At 35.5% G+C, this 26,103-nt stretch overlaps 2 protein-coding genes across 5 annotated transcripts; one reads left to right on the top strand and one right to left on the bottom strand.

The window, feature by feature from the left end:
- Nucleotides 1–2,311: 2,311 nt before the first annotated feature.
- LOC102602690 (sodium/hydrogen exchanger 8) lies at nt 2,312–17,273 on the bottom strand. Of its 2 annotated transcripts, XM_015303754.1 has the most exons (24): nt 16,907–16,995; nt 15,467–15,495; nt 15,116–15,166; nt 14,860–14,951; nt 13,303–13,380; nt 13,071–13,228; nt 12,773–12,874; nt 12,580–12,697; nt 11,751–11,803; nt 11,607–11,672; nt 11,210–11,254; nt 10,594–10,649; nt 9,347–9,531; nt 9,185–9,232; nt 8,965–9,072; nt 7,959–8,190; nt 7,340–7,642; nt 6,359–6,456; nt 5,940–6,071; nt 5,628–5,846; nt 5,338–5,544; nt 4,450–4,717; nt 3,461–3,765; nt 2,312–2,975 (listed from the first exon to the last, which is right to left on the bottom strand). In XM_015303754.1, the coding sequence occupies exons 4-24, from the start codon at nt 14,878–14,880 to the stop codon at nt 2,643–2,645; spliced, it is 3,135 nt and encodes a 1,044-aa protein (XP_015159240.1). In that variant the 5' UTR covers nt 14,881–14,951; nt 15,116–15,166; nt 15,467–15,495; nt 16,907–16,995; the 3' UTR covers nt 2,312–2,642. The 2 variants fall into 2 exon arrangements, with proteins under 2 accessions (XP_015159240.1, XP_006364070.1); XM_006364008.2 differs by lacking the exon at nt 15,467–15,495 and having other exon boundaries at nt 16,907–17,273.
- A 731-nt stretch (nt 17,274–18,004) lies between these two features.
- On the top strand, nt 18,005–25,351 carry LOC102602127 (E3 ubiquitin-protein ligase KEG). Of its 3 annotated transcripts, none has more exons than XM_006364006.2 (5): nt 18,005–18,162; nt 20,772–21,151; nt 21,791–21,882; nt 22,277–22,750; nt 24,265–25,351. In XM_006364006.2, exons 2-5 carry the CDS (start codon nt 20,780–20,782, stop codon nt 25,190–25,192), a joined length of 1,866 nt encoding a protein of 621 aa, XP_006364068.1. In that variant the 5' UTR covers nt 18,005–18,162; nt 20,772–20,779; the 3' UTR covers nt 25,193–25,351. The 3 variants fall into 3 exon arrangements, with proteins under 3 accessions (XP_006364068.1, XP_006364069.1, XP_015159241.1); XM_006364007.2 differs by having other exon boundaries at nt 20,756–21,151; XM_015303755.1 differs by lacking the exon at nt 18,005–18,162 and adding an exon at nt 18,179–19,125.
- The last annotated feature ends 752 nt before the right edge of the window (nt 25,352–26,103 follow it).

Raw genomic sequence — 26,103 nt, 5'->3', positions numbered from 1 at the left:
TTCAACCGTATATAACTTTCGACTATGCATGAGACCACATAGGTGAATGCATTATTACATTATTTAATTATTTTGGTTGTTATTTTATTTACTGCTACTTTATGTACTTGAAAGTATTATCTAATAAAGGAAGTTGTAATGTAATTATATTAAATTAGTTTATTTTGGTGTCCATTTTTATTTTTTTTGCATTTTAGTAATTTAAGTGGAAGGAATATAGAGATTGCTATTTTGAATACTATTTATTTTGATAACTATTAAAATTATATGATATTATATGGTTAAATTTTATCATTCTGTAATGATAAATCTTTCACCCTATGTCCCAGACGATTTGATGTAGTCGCAACATTACCTATATTTCATCAGTAATGAGTTGTTGAACTATTCCACTCTTAATTGAAATCTCGAGTTCAATTCTTGAATATAAAAAAAATTCTATCGAGATCGTCATTCTCAAAATGCATGATCCAAATTTGATCGAAACTTATATATATACTATTATACATTATAAAATGATTATAACAACCATTCAAACAAGTTGTCAAGGGCTTACTCGAATTCAATAGTTATATTGGTTTAATCCCCCAACATCAATTAACAATAAATATTTCACCCTCAACTCAATTATTATTATAAATTAACTCGCAAAACCCCTATAAATTATCAATCCTAGCTATATAATCATTGCTCGTCAAATAAATTTCAAATTCTAAATACGTTTCTCCGATATTATAAATCATTGATAATAATCAGAAGAAGCATAAACAGAGGAATTAGAATGTCTGGAACGACGTCGTTGTTGACCTGAGAAACAAGAGAAAATTTTCTTTATCGCATTCTTCACAACCTGTCCCCTTTCCGGTATCCAACGCGGCGCCGTCCCGGTGCCACATTCCGTTTGCCGGTGCCGGAGTTCATCGGTAACTGCCATTAATTAATCGTCCGTGTAACTAATAATTAACCGAATACTTGAATTTTTAATCAACTCGAGGTAAAAATATTTGTGTGTTTAATAACTGACATAAGATTCAGTTATTTATAAACGAAATGGAAGTGGAGCTAACGCGTAAGCCGCGTGAAGAGTTTCGAGCGCGAAAAATCAAAACGACTAAATTCTGAGTTTTTGTACTTTTTTTTTGAGTCTCTGAATGAGTCTTCTTGTGCTTTGTTTAATTTTTGGTAAGAATAAGTCGAGATGAAGTCAAGATCAACCACCTCGGTAAAACTTTGGGTAGGGCTATCCATATATTAAGTGTAATTAGGTCTGAAATACATTTCGTATTAAAATGAAGGGGTTAGCTATTTCATTAATTTCGAAGATATTTTAATTTATATTAATTCATGAAATATCTTTTGTCTGTATCATACTGAAAATCAAAACGATTATTTAGTCGGGATTCAAATCTCACGTATCGAATAAACTCTCGGATCAAATTAGGTTTCGAGATAAATTTGGGTCTCGGGTCAGAATCAGGTCCCAAAATCCGAGTCAAGTTTAGGTATTGAGTCAGACTCGCATCTCGTGTCAGGGTTGGGTATTGGGTCAAGCTCAGATATCAGGTTCAACTTGAATCTCATGTCAAGGTTGAGGTTAGATTTCGGGTCTCAAATCAAGGTCAAACTTTGGGTATCGGGTTAGGGTCGGGTCCCTGATCAGGTTTGAGGTCAAGCTTAGATTTCTAATCGGGCACAAATTCTGAGTCGTGGTCGGGTCTCAATTGTGCTCAGGTGTTAGGTTAGGGTGGGATCTCGATCCTCGGGTCAAGGGTCGAAAGTCCCGATTAGATCTTGAATCTCGAATCTCGTGTCGAATCAGGATTTGGTCTCAAGTCATGGTCAGATCTCTTGTCCCAAGACTTGGATCTTAGGGTGCTTGTATCAGGAGAGATAGAGGTAGGCAGAAGAAGTTTTGTGGAGAGATGATTAGACAGGGTAAGACATATCTATAACTTATCGAGGACTGAGGATAAAACACTAAATAGGAAAATATAAAGATTGAAGATTAAAGTAAAAAGTTAATAAATAATTAGATAGTTGAGTGTTGTCTAATTCCCTTATCAATATTATAATATTATTACTCTCCTGCTATCTTATTCTTCCATCCTAGTATGACATATTTTCATTGCTTCAGTTATCGTATTATTTGTTGTTTACTACTGTTCTCTTTTTCAGTGTTTTTCCACATGACTTCTTTACTACGGTATATAACACTATAATTCAACAAAACAAGACAATTATATACTTGAGTAGCTGTTCAGAAATTAGGAGATAACAACTTTTAGTCACTATAAAAAGCTATGAATCTTATTAAACAGGATCAATGTTGCCTTTTTTTCAAAGAAAAATTGTACATTATACATTTTGGACATCTATATAGAAGAGCTTTTCTGGAAACAAACCAGTTACAACAAAAAATTGAAACCATCATATATAAGTGAGTTTATAACTTCCTCAATACAAAGTAGCACTTCTTTTTTCACGCATACTAAGACAGATACATTATTCAGATGAACTTGTTGTAGAACAATATGGTAAAATTTCTCATGCTACTCTATCACTTTATTCAAACATAAATTGATACATAAATCGATGTTCTTAGTAGTATTCACATAATCACAGTGTGGAAAGGCTCAGTCTGCCTATGATGTTTTATCTTCCTCTGTGATCCATTGAGGAAAGCTTGGTCTTCCCGAATCAATTCTGATGAGATGCTCATCCTCGCCACCAGAATCATCACTCGAGTACTCTCTTGTGTCACTTTGTTCAATTGGTGCGCTTGGAAGTTGTATACTCATATCTTTATTCTCTCCTTGCACTTGAGCATTCTTTCGCAATGTGGTAGATCCTTCAGATCGAACAGAAACAAGTGTTTGTGCGCGATCTGATCGAACTTCTGGATATGACTGACTGTGAGAGGTTTTGGCTGCACTAATTCCAGGAAAACTTCTCGGACGTCTTCTTGTGTTGCTTATCTAATAACCAAAAAAGAGCAAGTAATCTTAGAAGCTAATATTGAAAACTGGCGATTTCAACTGAATGCAACTCGATGATGAATAAGACAAGAAGATTCTCTTCAAGCCCATATTGTTGGTTGCAACCCCGAGGGTTGGGAAGAGGTGGGTGGAGGAATGGATAGAGGTGAGTGAGTAGGAGAAATCATAATGACCAAACACATAGACGGACCCTTAAACTTGGCCCGAGTTCTCATTTTGACACGTCAACTATAGATGAACATTTTATATTTATGTTGTCAAAAATGTTGTCTATCAAACACAAACTCGTCAGTTCCAAAACCAAAAAAGTACAAGGACATGGCATGCCCCGTCAAACAGTAAATAGAATTCTGGCCTAATCGACACACTGTTACGAGAAGTTGCTCCATTCTGCAAAGCCTAACATTTAAGTAAACTTTGTTATGGGCCAAAGAAATTGTGAAATAAATTAAATTACTACTAACCATGCTTCCAAAGATGTTTAGCTGCATTGCGCGGGTAGACATATTCATTTCCTGTTGACCAGTTTGTTCCACATCCTGTCTATGTTGCATAGCCTTGAAAGTATTTTCTGGCCAGCTCATTAAACCACCAAGCTCTCTACTAAAAGACCTTGAGGGATGATCAATTGAGTGCGATAATAGCGAAGACGATCTTCTCTGGAGACCCCTGCCTGATAGAAATCCCGCAATATCAAACATAATCACTCTTGCCCTTGTCTCAACTTGATACTGAGAAGGTTGATGAGAAAAACTAGCTGCATGGACAACTAATTTTGAACCAAAAAAAATACAAATTAATCAAAATTATCTGAGATGAGGCTATGAATCATAGAGGATTTATGCAAATAATCAAAGTTGCAAGTACCATAAATATCTGAAGCAAAAAATATTAATTGCTTATATATGCCAACCTTAAGAGAGAATAAAATTGTCAGCATACCACAATTTTTTTTGTTTTTAACAGTCATGTAAGTTTCTAATCAAAGACCATATGGGAGGCAAGTATAAACAGTGTTGTCAAAGGCGCACTTAAGCCCTGAAGCGAGGCTCAAACATGTTAAGAGTGTTTTTCCTCGCTTAATGTGCGCTGTTAGTATTGTCATCAAGGCCTTAAGACATACTTTTCCTTGCCTCCTGAAGAGACAAGCAACACTGCACAATTGATATTTCACTTTACCATTATCTTTTTTCAATTTCCTGTCCATATATTTGTTGTTTGTACTTATTATTTTTAGTCTTGGACTAACATATATATATTTGTATTCTTTCTCTATTTGCACCTTTTTTCATGAAAGCTCGCGCTTTATTTGCAGTTTAAGCGCCGACAGACTTTAGAGCTTTTTTGTGCTTCTTGATTTTGATAACACTGAGTATAACCAAGATTTCAGCTGTCCCCTAATTACAAAGAGTGAGATACTGAAAAACTGCAGCTAAAGGGGGTGAGAAGCAACCTGATGCTTCTGTGTTGTGGAAGCTTTGTTGTTCCAATGCCAAAGGCAGTAACGGTGCAGGAGCTGAAAGAAGCCCTTCATTTGAGCCATGAGATTTAACAAATCCCTCCAACAGAAAACCAATGGAATGGTGAGGCAATTCAAAACTTTCCCCTCTTATGTATACACTCATAGTTGACCTTTCTGCAACCAGAGTTCTCATATCTTGCATTGTTGTCGTTTCAAACATTTGAGGAAGCAAGACTTTAGCAAGCACAAGTGCACTTTCCTGCAGACACCAAGATAACCTGTGAGTCACTGCTTCAAAAAAACCTTAAATTCTAGTTACTCCCTATATTCCATTTAATGTGGCACTCTTCCCTTAGATGGGATCTTTCTATATTGGGAAGCAATTTAACTTTAATTTTCTTATTTTACCCTTAATGACATGCTTTTGTAACGACAGGGAGCAACAGAGCCTTCGAGTATCATTGAAGATCATTCAAGGTGATATAATTTTCTTTTGATAGGTAAGCAAAAAAGTGCAACTTTTCTGGAACACTATCACTCAATCGGAGCAATTCTAGACCTTAGTATAATCAATTCCTTCCTTGCTGAGATGTACTTGAGTTCTTACTTTTCTTTTGTGTTAAAAGATAACGGAAGAACCATGCAAAATATGGTAAGAATGTTTTTTTTTTTTTGAAAACTTGGCAGTATGGTAAAAATATTAATGTTAGGGACCCAAAATCTCTTCTCTCTTGTTTTAACTCAGTATACTCTTTCAGTAGTTGAAGAACTCTGCTATTTTTCACAATACTGATAATGACGAGAAAGATGTGTTAAGCTTAAGCATATATGTATGGAAGCTTTAAAAAAAAAGTTGAAAATGATAATCATTCAAAATACCTGCCAAAAGAAATCTTCTACAGCTGGATCAGATCTGAGAGCAGTAAGTATCCTCTCACTATCAACAGAAAAGCAGAGAGCCACGGAATCTGTTATAATGTCACAGATGTAAGGCTTTCCCACAAGCACTTCATATAAACCTAGTGTACTCCCATGTGAAAAAGTTGGATGCAGTAGATGCATATTACTCGCGCTCTTACTTGACCACTATCAAACACGATATCATATTTTCAGAAATATGTTTTTGGCTAAAAAGTTATTATTATAATAACCATTACATTACTAATTACCTTCACTACACCATTTGAAATAAGCCAAACTCTAGTTGCCTTTGATCCCTCTTCATAGAGGGTCGCACCGCGTAACTTCATTATCTCCTTGGTTGAACCAATTAGTGTCTCACGCACCGTAGGAGGTAGAGCTCCCAACAAAGGATTGACACTAATCAAATCACGAATTTTCGGAAATTTAACCAGTGGTGGATTTCTTACAAGCCGTTTCAAATCAGTCTGCACAAAATACATAAAAAAATATCAAGTATGAAATCAGATGTAAGACAAAAGCAATGAAATTGGACTAGCAAATAAGAAGGAAATGCTCACCTGAACAGCATCGTGAAGATGTGTCATCTCTTTTTCCTCCAATATACCAATCTTCTCAAGATTATGGACATAATCAATCAAGTGATTCAACACTGCGTAAGTAACTTGTCTGGTTTTCACAACTCGGAGAACCTGAGTATGTACTTTCTTTTAGAACCAAGTAAAATTACTCAAGAAGTAGACTGGATATTGTCAACACATAAAGTTCATATATACGTTGCAGAAACCAGACAGCTGTATTCTTGATATCAAAATATAAGTGTATGACCATGATTCAAGCATGCAGTAATCTGGCAAAAAAATGCAGGTAGCATAAAATTTCTTGTACTACCAGGCTGCACCCTCTAGTATTTTTATTCAACATTTTCCAGTCTAACAGGAAATATTGAGCTCATTGAGAGAGATTTGTCTTTGTATACCTGAGGAAATGAGACACGGACTTCTTCCAGAAACTTCCGTGCATCCTCTCCTTCTTCCTCGCTTTCCTTGATAACAAGGGAAGCAATTTCACTCTCACCTGAAATCATCATTGCTTGCATAAGAAACTTCCAACTCCAATACATATCATTCTTTTTCTTTATTTTTCTCTCTTCTGTAAGGATTTCACTGCTGAGAAAGCTTCCTCATAAAGAGATATAAAAAGAATAAAGCCATGAAAGTGATGCTAAAGTTGAGGCATTCATTAGGGAGCATCAAAAGAGATTCTTGGTAAAATATTTACCTTTTCTCCCTTTCTTTGGGAAGAGAACACGGAGGAGAAAAAAATGTAACAATAGTAGCTGTTTAACCCAATGTGCAACCTTTATCACTCATTAGTACCAACAGCATAAAGATAAACTTAAGGATACCACCTGATGGAACCTTTTTTACTCCTATCATGCCAGATATCTATAGTTTTCAACATTTCTTAGTACTATCTTCACCTAATGCCTTATAGACCATAACTCACCTTAAAATATAGAAGAATATGTTACTTGAATGCAATAGTTCAACTTCTACACAATTGTAGGAAGTCGCAATCTAAAGAAGTCAATCCTCAGATTATTGTTAATCGAGCAAACTGAACAATTGAGAAATCTCATATAAAAGACCTAATCAGTAGTCTTCATCGCCAAAAAAAAGGTTAGAAAAGCCACCATAAGAATTGATGTCCTTAGACTACTCAAGATGACTATCTAATCTTCAAATGCAAAAAGACTTTTTGGTCAATGGAAAAGGCTTTATTATGTTAAGCCAGAATGTCTCAGCATTCAACCTTTGCCACTGATGATTTGTAGGCAGAAAGAAATGGTCCAACTGAAGATGAGCAGGGAAAGTTGAACATAATTAAAAAGAATCATAACATGCTGGAAAGGATGTGCCAAAAAGATGTTATATAGAAATCATTACTAGTTACTTACCGATAAATTCATTTAGTTGCTGTCGTGCAGTTCTATGCGCCCGGAGAAATCCAGCACAGATATAGCATGCAGACTCTAACCTCTCAACAGTGAAATATGTAATAAGCTTCCGGTGGACAAAACTTGTTTGAAGAAACTTGTAATAATTTGGGATATTAACATAAGATTTTAAACCCTTCCAATCACATAAGGGCTCATGCGATACTACATCAATTGCTTCCTCCACAGATTGCATTAGAAGATTTGCTATAGTTTGTGGGATCCTGCCCTCATTGAGCATTTCCCAGTATGCTGCTTGAACACCTGGAAACATAATTTCTCTTTTAGCAATCAAATTTGAATTTCATGATCAATGGAAGAGCTAGGATTTTCACTAGGATAGTCAAAATATAAGGTTTTCTACTGTACAGATGAACACTGCATAGAGTCATCTTCTGATTGACGCTCTACTCCATATACACTGTACTGATGGGAGGTAATTTGGTGTGTTAGTGGTCATAAATCAATTACATAAGTGGAACAGGCTGCAAAGCACACAATTATCGAGGAAAATGACCCAGAAGTGACAGAACAGATCACAAACAAGATGTACTTTAAATTGAGAATGTAAAGTTCTCACCATTTAACAGGCGGATCCGAATATCTTCTAAATGCATATGGTCCACATTATCATCATTTTCAGATGAAGTATGAGGATGCACTGGTTCACCCTCCACATCATTTAGGCTAGTAATATATCTTTTAACAGTTGGCCAGTCAGCAGGTCCTAGTTCCTCATCATCTCCAAGATCACCAAATGCTTCCAGAGCTTTGTTCAACATCTCATATTTTGTGTAGTTCAATATGCGCTTCTGCAATGAGATAAACTACGTTATAAAAAGAGCCTATAGATGAAGATTACAAAATATAAAACTGCAAGTAACAGGACTTTACTTGCTTACCTAAGCATCTACTGTTCAACATGAAAGGTTAGTGTTTTATTTTAAGAAGTTATTGACTAATTAAACTACTTTCTTCCTTATCATGGCTTTTTTTTTTCAGGAATACAAGTGACAAAGAGGCAGAGGTCTGCCTTCTCTTTTGGATTCTACTACTCAACCCATCTTTGCTCATCTTGTCATCATAGGATTTGGTCTTTGAACAGTTCTGACATGTCAAGGTAATATCCTTTTCTTTTTATGATTAGGAGGTAAAGTGATTTCTTCTCGTATTTTGCTTAAATTCAATATCATGCAAGTGTTTTTTTAGGTCAGTTAGAGAAAAGCAGTCGGTCCATAGAAGATATAAATTCTGCTATGCAGGGCATATTCCAATTTCTGAGGGGCTGACAAATTTGATTGCCATCAATGACAAACCACATAAAGAAACAGTTCAGGTAGCAAACATGGTGAACTGATAATAGATGAGCTAGCATAAATGGGGTTAGATGAATAGTTATCCATTCCATTTGTCACCCATTTTATGTAGTTGAAAAAAGGCTTGGATATAATAACGTCTTCCTAGACCATCCGTTTACTCCATTAACATCCCTTAAAGAAATCAAAACCTCCTAGGAAAAAAAACCATTTTTCCACCTCTAAAGCTCCAACAAGGACAAAATAGTACCATGTCGAAATCAACTCTACCTTTGCTGCTGATAGCTTATCCATTCCCAGATAATGCAAAGCAAACTGTGTGGTTGAACCGTTGATGATGAGCGTCAAAAATACAACCCCACCAGTCAAGAAAACGAACTGCAACAGAAGAAGGCCTGTATGACTAGAAAGATATAGCTAAAAGATAATTAAATATAGAAGACTTCAAACTTGTTGGATTTCCCATTTACATTTCTTTTCTTTTACTTACCAGAGTTCCAGTATCAGGACTGATATATTGAGAGCCATCACTGGAACGCTGAAAACAGCCAGGAAGGAATAGTTTTAGAAACAAAGGCACACTTAGCCCTTAGGTAAGAATTTTTCGCAGAAGGAATGAGAGGGCTTGGAGAGAGCATCTGCACATAGTTACCTTGACTGACAATGAAAGAGACAATGCTACAGCACCTCGAAGACCACCCCAGACAAGAATAAAAGCTTCTTTCAAGTCCAAACCATAGCCAAAGTATCGTAAAAATGGATACAATACACCAACTACAACGGCCCGCGAGACAAGGATAAGCGCATAAAGAAGGATGAGGTAGCCCCACGAATTATCTGAAATACATTAAAAAGCATTAAACAAAGATGTAGTTTAACTAGAATGAAAGTTTAACCGAGTGTAAAAGACTATCATTTGAAATAGAACAGAAACTAGCCGTCCCCACATACATATAAACAATCATAATACTTGTGTAAATAGAGAGGCCAAAAGAGAAAAGCACAAACTACAAAAATAAGGCAAAGTAAAAAATATAAAATCCAATCATGGCGTTTTTTTTTCTGGCTGGATATTGTGTTTTAGCAGGAAGTAATTTGGTGTTCTGGAATCTGGAAGAGCAGAAACAGAATGTGGTTGCTCAATCTAGCGCAGTAGCATAAGATTGAGCAATGATTATAGCAACTTAGAGCTAGTTTGGATTATACAATTGCTTACAGAATTGCAATTTGGAGAAATCGTTCAGATGGAACTTGTGTGTGATAATCAAGCGGCCCTCATATTGCATCACATCTACTGTTCTATCAAATGGCTAAACACATAGATATTGATTATCACTTCATCAGAGAATAGATACTATCAGGAGATATTGTTAACAAATTTGTGAAATCAAATGATCAGCTTGCAAATATTTTCACAAAGTCACTCATTGGTCTTTGTATTAGTTACATCTGTAATATGTTTGGTACATGCGACTGATATGCACCGGCTTGAGGGGAAGTACAAATAGTTAATGTATATATTAGACTTAGTGTCCCATACTGGAAAATCTGTATTATATACTACATGTGAAGTATGGATAAAAATAAGGCTCAATGTAAAACAATTGTTTACACGCATTCACATAAACTCTTTCCCGTGTTATATTTATCACAAGTAGCATGGATGGCTCCTTCACTTATTTAATGTCAGTTGACTCTTAATCGGAAGACACTTCAAGTAGTATACGAGATCTGCTAAAGGCCATCAGTACCAAAATTCATTTTGATAACTTGCAGGCAAAATCTACAGAAAATAAATAGATACACGTAACACAAGAAAGAACACAAATAGGGTTTGGTTGTAGTAAGATAAATGTTACTTCTGTCTTCACAAGTCAAATGTCATTACAGCAGAAGTACCATAGATTTTGAAAATATTGTCACCACCAAGAATTCCTTCAGCTATGACGACTCCACTGCAGAAAAGATAACCAAAATGAGCAATTAGGTTTTCGGTTTCACGGGATAAATTTATAAGAACAAGAATTAGTGTGCCTAAAATAACTTCCACCAAAGCTTAATCCTCCTCAATAGCACTTCTAATTTTTTGAATGGTTAAGGATGATAGTCCTCAAACAGCGGAACCAACGGAGTGCCTCCCCAGTGCAACACAAAAGACCAAAAAGTTGCCCACGCACCAAATGCCCAGCCCTGGGCGTGAGGTTGGGTGTTGAAGAATGAAAAAAGACCCACATTGGTGGTTAATGAGATGGGTGGCTTCCTTTTAAGGCTTAGGCGATCATCCTCCCTTTGAGCTAGCTTTTGGGGTGTGAGTTAGGGCCAAGACCTAATTTTACAATAATTGTTTACCTGATCAAAAAATGACTTAAATTGAAGCAACATTTGGCACTGGCAGCCTAAATTCTCCTAAGCAACATAGCAATCAAAAGACTTCCAAAAGTATCAATGCTAACAACTAATGTTAATAACGACTAAATCAACAGAGTTGATAAAAAAAAGCTAAATACATACTTACCTTAAGATAAAAATTAATGTATTTGCAATATAGGAAACCATTTCCCTGAAACAAAGGTGAGATTTGTATTAAAATCCAAAATCAAAAGTTGTTGCACATATAAATAAAAAGAACATGTCATGCTATCATCTTACAGATGTTCAATCATGCGGGTAGTGATGTCAGAAGGTAAGACATAAATCTTACACCAGATATATAATGCAATCTTGTGGATAATGTTACCCAATTCCAGATTAGATATTCAAAATGGTATTGCACAAAAAATTTCTGGAGTAATGAAGTGCCCAACTCAAAACAAGATGAGAAGAATAAGTGTATCATAAGGTCTACTGCCAGAACGCAAGTCTTCTTATCTGTTGTTCAATTACAATGTTGTAAGAAGATTAGTAAAATTTACCAGAAGTGATGCAAGCTTTGATGACTCTCTCCCTTGAAAGCAGTTTTAGCTACAGCTGAGTAGAACCTGTTAGTGCATGGCATATCAAAATAAGTTGTTCTCCAGCTGTAGAAAGAGTATCAAAAGATCAACTCTAACACTTACATCCCTAAAGTCATCACAGTCAAGACACCAGAGACATCAGCCCCTTGTTGTGCCTGTTTCATTGTTGGAAGCAGTCATTAGACTTTGTTTTTTTCCTTTTTTTCCACATGATTAGAATGCACAGTTGAGAAATTGCAAAAACTCGAACTGGACTTGCATCTGGCTAAGTAGTATTGATATAATTAACTTTGTAACTGCTATTTTATTTCCGCTATTAATATAAAATTTGGCATTAAAATTACATGTTCAGTTAAGTTATGTTACATAAATTGCAACAACAACATCTATCCTTCCATCCTTAAGCTAATTGGTACCAACTATATGAATCACCACTATGCATTTTGCTCCATTTCGACCCATTTTCTTCTAATTCTCAATAACATCACAAGCAAGGATGCATAATTTCTTTGCAGCAAGAATTATCATGCCGGATACATTTTCAGAGAAAGCCATTGCTTGGAATCTACTTTAGTTATTTTTGTTTAATTTCCTGATAATTTTGATGTACTTATTTTTCCTTGTCTATTTCCTTCACAAAGATGGTCACATATGATTATGAATTTAATAGTCATACACCTTTCCAGGATATTGTTTATTCCCAGATATCTCTCCTGTGGTTATGCCACACATTGGTTGAACGAATGGGTTGTGGTTTCCATATATGGTCTTGTAGAGTCCTCCTCTCATGAACTAACTTGCGGGGTTGAGTTAGACCCAGTATCCATTTCTATTAAATTCAAATAGTAGATAGCAGATAAGGTTTCCCATCCCAATACAAATAAATGGCGGACAAAGCTTTTTAAGCATGCAAGATTGGAAGGGTACATACTGTGAAGTAAGCAACATAGCTCACGGCAAGAGTCAGGCTGATCTCAATCACCGTGTCATTGAAAATGAATCCCAGCCATAACACAGACGCTATACCAAAAGCAATACCAAAGCCGACTCTGGACAACAGAAACAGAACTTATCAGCCAACTTCCCACTGGCAGATAACCAATATAAAATGCAAATATACATACGCCCCAAGGGAAACTTGTACTAGGAATTTGATGACAGCTCCCCAGTTAAAGGTCCAACCAGTTACCATCCTTAAAAGTAGCTGATAGACAACAATTGCCGTCCTGAAGGGAAAAGAGAGGTTATGGCGATGATGAATATGCAAAAAATTATTGGAAAAATTCTCAAAGTTAAGGGAAGGAAATAGGATACAGTTCATGAAATTTCAGTTATCCTCTCTCCTCCCGCTATGGAAATTACAGAAATTTCCATCTCTTCACATAAGCAACATACAACATATTTCTACTAGGAGAAAATTACCCATCATTCATCAAGGACTCTCCTTCAATTATGGTATTCAATTTCTTGCTGGCACCAAGCTCCTTCAGAAGGGCTACAACAGCCACAGGATCAGTAGCGCTTAGAAGTCCACCAAGCAACAATGATGTTGACCAGCTCCAGTTATAAGGAAAAGCAATCTACATTTGTCACTAATTTCAGATGCCTCCATCAAAGAAACTATCAAACTCTTAGAAAATCGAATTCAGCTTACCTTGAGGGCAGCTCCAAGAAAAAAAGTGGAAATAAGCACGCCAGGCCCAGCAAGTAAAAGCATCTGTACTGCACACCTCTGCATTAGGAGAATAACTGGTTTAGTTAACTAATAGAGGTAAAATCCAGCTTGACAAATTCAATGAATCATAGGATGTAAAAAGAATAGAAAGATACTATTGCAGAAGGCAAATTGTGTAAAGCCAAATGCCATAATATAATTAGTGACTGGGAGCTCCTCCCACTAGTGTTCTAACTCAGCCACCTCTTCTTCTGGAGTTTGCTTATGGAAATACATAAGAGCGCGCTTTCGGAAGAGCTCTTTTTTTGGTTACAGCATCCAGCTTAGGCTACGGAAGGAAAATACAGTTCTGGCAAGATGCATGGTTAGGCACACCCCCCTATGAGATGAATTTCAAGATTTGTTCCACATGATGCAAAATACTGGAGACACAGAAGCTCAATGCATGACCAAAAATTGATGGGAAGAAAAACTTAGAAGAATTCTAACAGATTGACAGACGGGCAGCATCAAGGAATTAATAGAGAAGCTTGGACCAGTACAGTCATTTATGTAATAAACCAGATTGCTTGTGCTGGAAAGTAGGTGAAAAGGGGGCTTTCACAATCCAATCTTGTTATCTGTCCTTAGTTTCGTCAGGGGAGAGACAGAATGGTTAGTTTCATCAGGGGAGAGCCAGAACAGTTTCTCATGACAGCACCTATGGAAGATCAACACACCATTAAAAGCACGGTTCATGTGAGCAGCTTTACGCAGTGGCTGTCTCACACAAGGAAACCTACAGAAAAGAGAAATCATCCTACATAATAGATGCTATTTGTGTGCAGTGAATCTGAAGACATAGACCATATCTTCCAACATTGCCACCTAGTACTCCATTTAAGGTACATGTTCCTCTCCTTTAGGTGAAAGTGGCACCACCCCAGCATGTATGTTATGGGTGTTATGAGAGAAAAAAACTGCAGCAATAAGGACGCATTTCATGTACTTAAATGTAGGTGTTTGTAGCTACTAGCATTTTGGACAAATTGAAGGATTATACAATTTATACACTTTCTGAGTTCATGCCTTCTATCCAGAAATTGTAGGGGGAAATTCAAACCATTTTTGTAAATTGCAGCCTTTTCTGTGTATGAAGCATTCCCTCAATGCTACATCTTATTCAATAAAATTATTACTCATCAAAAATATATTGTATCTATAGTCTTTAGAAAACGCTCAGTGCCAGCAGATCAATACTTGGTGAGCAATTAAAGATGAAAGCATCTAACTGTAAAGGATCCGCAAGATATTAGGTTGTAAAAAATGAAGAAGACGTAATACATGACATTTATAAGAGAAGAATAGCATAAACTATGTGATAAACAACCATATGAACGAAACAAATAATGCAAGCAAGAAGGTAGACGTTGAAAGTGCACAAGCATAACAACATACAGATGTGAATACATGGAAAAGAAAAATCATCACTTGGAGCTCTCCATAGTATTAGCATTCTACGAGCAGTAGAAAAGAGGAAGGCTAGTGGTAATGTACCTTTATCTGGTGAATTTCCATTGAGAAAGCACTCTCGAAAAGAAGAGCAGGAAGGAAAACCGCCAACAAAAGATCAGGATCAATGTTTGCCCCTGTGCAGATACCAAATATGGTTTACCACGAGCAGTCATTTGAGAGCAGAACAATTGACTGGTGGTATACTTGTGAATGGGGTTTCTAGTTGATATTGGACAGAGGGAAACTTGATTTGAACTTAATGGATACTTAATGAAGAAAGATAAAGAATTGAACTTACAGATACGGATACCATCGCCAATCCTTCCCAACCCATGATGTGTTCCATACTCTGCGGGGTAATTTATTATGTATATATCAATATCAGCATTCAAATACATCATGTGAGAGACTGCTTAGTAGTTCAACCAACTCTAAAATGTACGTTTTTTTACTTCACAAGTTTGTTGGCACCTAAAGCAAAGGTGCATAATTTTATATGTTAGACAGATCAATAATATAAGTGTCATTTCCATCTCGAGCTGGTAGCAGATGCTCTAGAAGACGTCCAAAAATCAAATTCTAGAAAGAGGAAAAGAATACTAACACGGAGTTAAGCAATTAGAAATTGAAGCTAACATTTCAAACTTACCCCAGAACAAATAAGACAGTAGGCTTGAGCTGCAGAGATGGAAGGCAAAATTAGTGGATGAAAGGAGAAGCTAAGGAAAATCAAAAGTTAAGGATGTTTGTTATGAAGGGGCTTTCGAGAGATACAGAGAAGTGTAAAGGATAACAAAGTAAAATATTTGGTCAAACTAAAATAGCTTTTAAGCTAAAAAAACACAAGGGGTTGCCCAGCTTATAGCTTTTGGTTTGTTTTTATCTATAAAGCACTTGGACTAAAGCACGTTTGGTGTTCACCAAACACCCAAATAAACAAAAAAAAGTGCTTAACCCAAACATCCTCTAAGTTCCCTCTCTAAAACTAAGTTTTTAGATGAGATTTTTATTTCATTCATCTGTAAAAGATTGTGGGAGAAGGAAATAACGATAAGGCCCCATTACGAATGGAGAAACATTTTATGTATTTTATTCAAAGAGTAAGAGGTAATGTTTATACATTCAACACAACTCCACTTATATGTAAAGTGTAGCTGGACCCAATTGCAAGGAGGGTTGCGCTAGATGGACAGCCTACATAAAAAATAGCCAAAGGAACCATTTAAATCCTCCAAATACAGACAACTCATATACTCGGCCCAAACTAGTTTGGATCACAGGGTAGTTGAGTTTGACAAAACATGAAGGAATTCCCCAAATTAACTCAGTTAGATCATACAAAAAATAAACAGATAAATACACAATAACAATAAACAGGAAGAATTAGAGTAAGAAGAAGAATCTCTCGGGGCTGGATAAACATGAAGCTAAGTGGTACCTTCAAATACCAAATCATAATAAAGCTCTGCATAATATTTGTAAAGAAATTAAGCTAGCGTTGGTGGAGTAAATTTTAAAAATTTATCTTCAAATATCTATATGACCATGAAACTCGATCGGATTTTGATCTTTGAATAGTTTCAAGTTCTCAAAAACTGAGTCCGACCAGTTTTTGGATTTTTGTGACTTCCATTCAGAAAACTTGATTTTTTTTTCCTAACATAACTTCAAGTTCCAAAAACCACAACTTCAAAAATTCAAATTTTCAAGTTAAGATCTGTGATCATACGGAAGCTTATAAGGGTGTATGAAAAACTAAGTCTTTACTAATATTTCGGAAAGAAATTATTTTTATATTCAAATATCTATTCGTCTATGAAATTTAATCATATTTTAAACCTCTGATCTTCAAATATGTTCAAGTTCCCAAAAACAACCAGCTCAAACCAGTTTTAGCCCCTTTTTGGATCTTTGGTACTTTCACTCACAAAACATCAAAAACTCAAATTTTCAAAGTTCAAAATCTAGGATCAAACAAGAGCTTAAAAGGGTGTCTTAAAAACTCAAACTTTCACCATTCTGTACAAGCACAAGCACAATAATATTATAATAACAGAGAGAAAAAATAAAGAAAGAAGAGTTGACAAACCTAAAGCCCCAAGTCCAATACCAAGAACAAGCAAAGCAACAGAGTAAGGTACCCTAGTACCCCTCAACAAATGTCTACAACCAATTCCCAATAACAAACTGATTCCAACAAAAATGACAGCATTTGTAGGATCTGAACCTGAACTTTCAGCTGAAATTGACTCTTCTACTACTCTAAACGGCCTCGTTTCTACTAACAACTCCATTATTTGCTTCACAAACAATAATCGAATATCAGTGGCAAATTCAATGAATTTTAGTGTGTTTTGAAAGAGGGACAAGGTTGACTATGAATGCAACAATACCATCAAGTTCAAATTAAACGCACTGTACAAGATGCTATCATTTTTGGTTGTCTAGTGTACTATGATTCCTTCAATTTTTGTATTTTTTTAAGTAAGTAAAGTAATCACTATGATTATGACGAGAGAGACGAGCGAGATAGCAAAAAGTCGAATAATAGAGTGTATTTTAGATACATACAAATCATGTTTGTGTATAGTATTTTTGAAATAAATTATAATTAATTTCGTGTAAATATATATTTGAGATATATGTATCTAAAGAAAATAAATATATAAATTTAGTGAAAAAATAATAATATAAGAAGTAATTTTCTAAATTGATATGATCACGTATAGTTAGGATCCGAATAAAGTGAGATTGTGTTGCTTGTTCTTCTTTTTCCCCTCCAAAAATGCTTTTGGAATATTTATTAAGCACAAATTTGATAAAGTAATCTTTTTTCTTTAAGGAATTTAAGTTTTTCACTTTGTTGTTGTAGGGATAATAACATATTTTTTTCAGAATTTACAAAGTCAATAAAATTCATTTTTCTCACGAAAATAAAGTTATGTTTTGTAGTAAGTAATAAAATAAAAAGGGAATAATGTTAATTAAATTTTATTTAGGAGGACATACAATATTTATAACACCCGTAGAAAAAAAAAAGACATTTTCTAACGTATTACTTCAATTCGAAATCTCTTATGCTATCTATTTCAATTTATATGATTATTTTCAATTTTTAGTTAATTTTAAAAAAATAAAAAATATATTACATTCCATATCAAATTAAATAAAATAAAATATTTATCACTCTGTGAGCAGCGGTGGCAGGACCGCCTTTGTTTGCTTCCTCTGTGTTGTATTCTATTTTGCCACTCCTTAACGCAGTCTATGATAGCTCCGTTCACGTTTCTCAAAGCTAAAAAAAGTTGTCATTAGCTACTAATTTTTCTTAATTAACCACTTCAAGTAAGCATTTTTATTCTTTCCCTAGTAATTTGATACTATTTCTTACCTGGGTTCTTGATAATTTGATGATATAGCAGCTTTTCTTTATTGGGTATTTCGATTCTTGATTTCCCAATTGTTGATTCATGTGAAAGAATGGTTTTTTATTTGTTCAATTTTTGCCTCTCAAGTGTTTTTTTAGCTGTGGCTTTTGAGCCTGTGATTGAAATGAAAAAAAGGTCAACTTTAAATAAACACTAATTAGTAGATTTTGCAGTGTTATGTGATGGGTGGGGGTTTGATTCTTGATTATCTAATTGTTGATTCTTGTGAAAGAATGGTGTTTGTTTTTCAATTTTTGCTGAAAGTGTTTTAGCTGTTTTGGAAATTAAAAAAAGGGGCAACTTTAAACAAACACAAGTTAGTATTTATGCTATGTTGCTCGGACTCTTCAAAAATGTTATCGGGTGCGTGTTGGATTCTTGAAAAGTAGTGCATTTTTGGAGGATCCGACATGGATGTGGCAACATTTTTGGAGAGTGCGAGCAATTTGTTAAGGTTTATGTCTATAGTTTGCTGATTTGGCAGTACTATATGATGGGTGGGTTTGATTCTTGATTTTATAATTGTTGATTCTTGTGAAAGAATGGTGTTTGTTTTTGAATTTTTGCTAAAAGTGTTCTAGCTGTGTTTGAAATTAAAAAGGTAAGCTTTGAACAAACAGTAGTTAGTATTTATGCTAAGGTTTATGTATAATTTACTGATTTGGCAGTCCTATAACTATATGTTGGGTGGGTTTGGTTTTTGATTATCTAATTGTTGATTCTTGTGAAAGACCCCTTTTCCCCCAATGTGTACTAAATCTGTTGCTACACTTGTTTTTTGACATTTGCTATTTTTGTTGTCTCTTTTTCTTTGCATCAACTAATTTCTTTAGAGTCGAGAGTCTATCGGAAACAACTTCTCCACCCTTCGAAGGTAGAGGTAAGGTCGCGTACATCCTACCCTCTCCCGACCACACTTGTAATACACCGAGTATATTGTTGTTGTTGATTCTCGTGAAAGAATGAGTGATTCAAATAGAGGAGGAGGAGGGTCAGTTCAATTCTACATGCCTTTTTTAATTAACATAACGGTAACTGATATGGAAGTGTGAAGGTGTACTAGACTACTAGTCAAATATTAAATAGAGGACTCACTAGGGAATCCATTGCGTAGCCATTTAAGGAGTAAGGGAGGCAGAAATCATCTACTAGTTTGTGTAGTTGACATGGGAACTGACCACTTCTGGGCTCCTCAGTGGGGGACTTGGATTAGTGGCGGGGTAGAGAAGGATGTCTTTGGGGAAATCTATCAAGTGAGAGAGGTTGACTAGATTTCAGGAAAACATTAGGTTTGATTTAATTTTTTGGTTGTTTTATAGCTCTTTGTGAGAAGGTCTACGTGCTCTTTAGATGGGTAAGGTTTTCACAGTGGACATGTTTGGTAGTTCAACTGTTATCCTTCTTCTATCTCAACTAATCTTTGCTTCCTGATATATCTTCATTTGTTAATGGGGTTTCTATTTATCGCTGTAGGATCCCCACAACAAATCACATGGACGTCTTCTATCGTACCATACCCCCCACATAATAGAGATTCTGAGTTCTCTTTACTAATTCATGGAATAGTGTCCTATTTAGTTTAGAGATTTAGTGACTAGACCAGTGTAGCTGGGTAATGTGTTGAGGGCATCTACATATAGACCTTTTGTTCTCCTTTTCTGTGCATTGTCTTCTAGTCAGTTTACTTTAGCAAGCATGGAGAACTACTTTGTCAAAAATCTATAAGAAGACCTAAACGACATTTATGTGGTTAAATAAAAAACAAAGGTTTTGGGAAACTAATGTTATCTGCAGTTCTGGGCCCACAAACTAGATTAGTGTGCATGGCTTCCTTTATACCAGTGAAAGAATGACTGGAAAAAATTTTGGGATTTGATCTCCAAAATGACTTCCTCCGAATAACCTGTTCTCAGGGACACTATGTAGGAGTGTCAAAAGACGATGGGTGTGCTGAACTTAGAACTTTGAAATTATATATGGTTTATAGAAGAAATATGCCACTACTAGCTCTCTTTATTTAATCTGTAGAGCCTAAGTTTAGTCTTAGATTGAAACTACTGTTTATTACTATTTTACTACTGAAAGTTATCTGTAAAAAGCTTAAAGCTTTCTAGTCACATCAATATTCTTTTTATTGTTCCTTCTATATGATATATTTCGATGAGTCAATTACAAAAATAACAGGATCACATATTTATGATGTATTTAGAACTTTACTGCATATAAAAGGTGATGAACGGAATGTCCTACATTGGTGAATGAATGGATAAAGCTTTGGGCAATTCTCCTCCCTTTGAGCTAACTTTTGGGGTTGAGTTAGGCCCAAGAACCATTTCTTTAAAAAAAGAGTATCATAGGTTAAATTGTTCTTCCTAAAAGAAACACTATTTCCATTGTGTTAGAAAAGTTGCTTGAGGAATTGAATAATTCAGTTTTATTTACTGGTGGAAGTTCCTGTAACATGCAATGCAAGTTGTGGGTGTTGATCTCATTCTCTTTTTTGTTTTTTGGTCTTTGCCTTCTTAGCTGAGAAAATGGCTAAAGAGATCAAAGGATCTCCTTTGGCAGCCTCTTTCGATTATGAGCTTTATGAAGGAGATCCTGATCATCTTAGAACTGTTGTTGCTGCACCTTCCCCAGCCGGTTCGTACATTGATCCTGCTTCAATCAAACTTAAACATAGGATCGGGCGTGGATACTTTGGTGATGTTTGGTCAGCCACACATCATCAATCAGCTACTGATTATGATGAGCATCATGAAGTAGCTGTAAAAAGGTTACATCCTATAAATGAAGATCAGGTAAAGGCTTTCTTAAGTAAGTTCGAGGAGTTATGGGTGAAGTTGAAGTCTAAACAAATCCAAGGTGTTTGTTGGCTGCATGGTATCACTGTAATATCTGGAAAGGTGAAATTCTGTCTGCATAATTTTGCTTAGCTCTATATGGGGCCTTACAATTTGTTTATTGTTCTTGAAGAAAATGACAAAAATGGCCCTTTATTTTTTAGGGTAGGTTTAAAATTGTCCCTTAAGTATGCACTGAACAATTTTTGTCCTTTAAATTTGCCAAAAGTTAACACTGTTAGTCTCCGTCAGATATTTAACAATTTATATTTGCTATATTTGATGGAAATAGTGTAAAACAAGATTTTGCGATAAACACGAAGAAAGTCCTATCAAATCCTAAAATATACAACTTAGAAATTGCACTAGACACTAAAAATATAAAAATTTAGCAGAAATTACATCTCAAAAAGTTGCACCAGATTCTAAAAATGAATAATAAATAGCATAAACTACAAAATCTATACCTCTAAATGTGAGTTCCTGCTAATTTCCTTTTTTTTCATAGTTCCCTTCAAATCTGTCAGACAAGAATTTGGTAAATATTTGACGGAGACTAAAACTGTTGATCTTTGGCAGCAGACTTGAAGGACTAAAACCTTTCAGTGCATACTTAAGGGACTAATCTAATCTTAAATATAAGGGACTCCTTTTTTCATTTTCTCATTGTTCTTACTTTCTGAGTAATGTTTCTGTGGATAGATCTGTATAGTTATGAGATCCTATGAGGGGTCAGTTGGTGATAAAATGGCTCGTCTGAAAAGAGGGAAGCTTCAGTTACCTGATGTGCTTAGGTAATAAACTTAAACTCCCTCTGTGTCAGTTTGTTTGTCTAATTCTTACTTGACACGGAATTTAAGAAAGTAATAGAGACTTTTGAATCTTGTGGTTTTAAACCAAAGATATGTCGAATGTAGCAAAATGTCCTTTAATCTTTGCGGTCTTAAACATATGTTGAAAGTTAGAATAGAAGAGTTGCCAAAAAAGAAAAGAGCTATTCTTTTTGAAATGGACAAAAAAGGGAAGTAAGACAAACAAATTGAAACAGAGGGAGTATTATTATCAGCAAGCTAAAAGTTCTCATTATAAGGCAAACAAATTGAAACAGAGGGAGTATTATTATCAGCAAGCTAAAAGTTCTCATTATGAAATTGGCACTTGTTAATACAGAATGCTCATGTCTTACAGATATGGTATTGAATTGGCTAAAGTAATACAAGAATTGCATTCAATGAATGTCCTGGTTCTGAACCTTAAGCCAACTAATTTTCTTCTGAACGAACATGATGAAGTGTTCCTCGGAGACTTTGGTATACCGTATCTTCTTCTTGGAGTTCAACCGCCTGATTCAGATCTAGCATTAAGGCGTGGAACTCCGAATTACATGGCTCCGGAACAGTGGGAACCTGAGGTTAGAGGCCCAATAACTTGTGAGACTGATGCTTGGGGATTTGGATGCAGCATTATTGAGATGTTGACTGGTGTTCAGCCCTGGTTTGGTAAATCAGTCCATGATATCTACCGTTCAGTGGTGATAAACCAAGAAAAGCCACAACTTCCTGGTGGCCTCCCCACTTCTATTGAGAATGTTCTCAATGGCTGTTTTGAGTATGATCTCCGCAATCGACCTCTGATGGTGGACATTTTGCAAGCATTTGAAAGGTTTTCTCTCTCCCCTCTCTCTCTCTCTCTATATATATATATATATATATGTATATCCCCCACCGCAGAAAATGACAAAAATGGTCCCTTATCTTTGTAGTAGGTTCAAAATAGTCCCTTAAGTATCATCTAATCTTTTTGTCTCTCTCTCATATATATATATATATATATATATATACACACGTCCCCACCCGAGAAAATGATAAAAATGGCCCCTTATCTTTGTAGTAGGTTAAAAATAGTCCCTTAAGTATCATCTAAGCAATTTTGGTCCTCCTTTAAGTTTGCCAAAAAACTAGCACTTCTGTTCTATGACAGAATTATGATTGCGGTGCTCATCTATCCCTCGCCTGCTTACATCAGTTTTTTATGTTATTTAAATTAGGACACAAAAGCTTTGAGTTTGAATATTTCTCTTCTTTCTTATTTCGACTTGATTACTGATTCCTAACACACTGACTATTTCCCTTGACCTGTTGCCACATCTTTTTATTAGTCTTAGCCTGGAGCCCCATATCCTATTGGGCAACCCTCTCAATTTTTTTAATTTTTTTTGCATTTCTAGCCTTTTGGGTGATTGATGTGTAGTAACTTAATGTGGAGGTGTAACTTTAATTATGAAGCCTATTGTCTGCTTTTGTGTAAGTTTGAGTATCGGAGAAATTAGTATTATGCACGTTAAATGTGAATTGGTGTGTAGAACGGTCAACATAAATTTGGATTGAACTGTTATGTATGGAACCAAAATTGATTTGCAGCATAGGTCATGTGTAAATTTGGTGAAGATCTTATCCGGAAATGCATATAATTTGGTAAAGAACTGTTTAGGAGTTGATTCTTTATTTCCCCTCTATGACATGGAAGTGAAAATGATTAGGGATAAGTTCATTAGCGTAGAAATGTCCTAGTTAGATGGTTGTTGAGTTGCCTTTGTCTACCGATGCCAATTTAGTCACATGTAATATCCAGTGTTATCAAAAGCAAAAAACGCAAAAAAAACACTAAGGTCCGTTGGGGCTTTAAGCACAAAGGAAAAATGAAGTGTAGGCTGTAATGAAAAAAGGTGCCAAGGGAGAAAAAAATGCAAAAAGATAATATGTTTAGTCCATGACCAATAATTATAAGCATGAATGACAAATATATGAATAAAGAAACTAATCTTTTTTAATGATAAAATGAAATATCAATTCTTTAGTGTCCGCCTCTTCAGAAGAGGCTGATTGGCAAGGAAAAATATGCCTTAGAACCTTGATGACGACGCTGAAGCGACATTAAGCAAGGTGAAGCGCTCAACATGTTTTGAGCCTTCCTTCAAGCTTATGTGCGCTGTTGGCAACACTGGTAATAACCTGACTTGCAATCTTTGATTAACTAGTGAATTCCTCTTATCATGTGAATAGACAGCCTACAAAGATCACTTATGAACCAGGAGGTTGGCGCTAGATTTTTTTATATGAATTAATGAATATGTCTTCGCGGTAAACTTCTCATAAATTTTATTGCACCTTTGGCAGCTCGAAGAATGCTGTTTATGGTGAAGGAGAGGGGATCGACATAGGAGGAACTCTGTCTGACAAAAGCAAAACCTGTGGCTTTACCACATGGTTCCTTTCAAAAGATCTTCTTCAAGTGGGAGATACTATTCGCTCCAGAAAGATGTTCAACTCCAGAAATTCTCAAGATTTGGCTGTGTTGGAAGGAAGTGTTGTTGGTCTCGAGAAAGATACTGATCGAGATGGATTTGTTCTGGTACGAGTCCCCAATTTACGGAGCCCTCTTAGGGTAAATGCATCAACCATAGAGAGGGTTACATGTGGTTTGGCAACTGGGGATTGGGTGCGCTTGGTCAATGAAAGTAAGAATCACTTCTCTGTGGGTATCTTACACTCCGTGCAGCGTGATGGAAGCATCACTGTTGGTATTTTAGGCTTGGAAACATTATGGAGAGGACATTCTTCTGAAGTCGAAAAAGTTGACCCATATTTACTGGGACAATTCGTGCAATTGAAATCAAATGTTGAAACTCCCCGGTTTGAATGGCCTAAGAAATGGGGAGGAGGATGGGCTACTGGGAGAATATCACAGATACTTCCAAATGGTTGTCTTGTCGTTCAATTTCCAGGGAGGTTGGTATTCGGTGATGAACCTAACACTTTCTTGGCTGATCCAGATGAGATGATCGAAGTATCATTTGATACATGTCCTGGCATTATCAAAAAGTATCAGCACCTCGAGGATTTTCACTGGTGTATTCGACCACTTTCTATTGTGTTTAGCCTACTTACAGCAGCAAAGCTTGGTGTATCTGTAGGAAAGTGCATTAATGCGAAGCTGAAGAAGGACTCGAAGGATCATCGTACTAAGGATGGTGAGGTTGGTGGCAAGCCAGCCTGGCTTCGGCCAAATATCCTGTTTAAAGAAGGTGCTGCTACTGCTAGGTAATCTGTACTTGTTGGTAAAAAATGAGTAAATTTCGTAGCGTATTTTCGAAGTACAGTAGCACAAGACTTTGTATCATATGGAACTAAACTTTTTATTATGATGAATTTGTGATATGTATGTACATATTTTGTTAATGCAAAGCTCCGCAGATATCAGAAATATAGTCTCTATTGTAATCAAAAGGGAAAAGCAGCAAAGTATAGATTGTAGAGTACTACTCTCACTTGAATCCAAAGTATATTATACTGACATGTGATTAAGCCGTGGAACACCCTTTTGGTTCGACCCTTTTCCAGACTATATGTATAAGGTGAGCTTAGTGCTATCAGTATAGATAATACAAATTTTTAAAAAATAAAATAAAATTCTGTGTCTCAATTTATATTATGTGACTTTTTTTAATTAGTTACTTCAAACTTCTTTGTACCCTTGTGTGTCAGTTTATAGCTACATAAATATTTATGGCTTGTTTTATATAAAGTTTTAAATGTTTTTTTTTTTTTAAATTCTTGAACTTTTTGCTTAATCAACATTTATTCATAAACTGGTGTTCGGTGCTTGTTTTGGACCTCAACTAATCTGAATTTCCATAGAACAAGACTCATTAAATGAAAAAAAACGCTTCTTATTAGGATAATTTAATGTACTCCAAGGACTCAAACTCGAGAAATCTTGTTCATCTCATCAAAAAATTTGATACACATTATATCATTTTTTAATTTTATTTTATTTGTGTTTTTTTTTTCTGTAATTACTCATTCCACCCAATTGGGTGAACAGTTACAACATAAAGACCAAAAATATTGCCACTTCTAACAGAAAAAAAAACAGAGATAAGAATAAAAGAATTGGACCACTAATAAGTCCCAACATTAGAGTAAAAAAGAATATATATTTCCTATAACTTAAAT

The sequence above is a fragment of the Solanum tuberosum genome, unplaced genomic scaffold (assembly GCF_000226075.1).
Source record: "Solanum tuberosum cultivar DM 1-3 516 R44 unplaced genomic scaffold, SolTub_3.0 scf00469, whole genome shotgun sequence".
NCBI classification, from domain to species: domain Eukaryota; kingdom Viridiplantae; phylum Streptophyta; class Magnoliopsida; order Solanales; family Solanaceae; genus Solanum; species Solanum tuberosum.
Note: the sequence above shows the minus strand (reverse complement) of the source record. Positions and strands in the feature narration are given on the sequence as shown.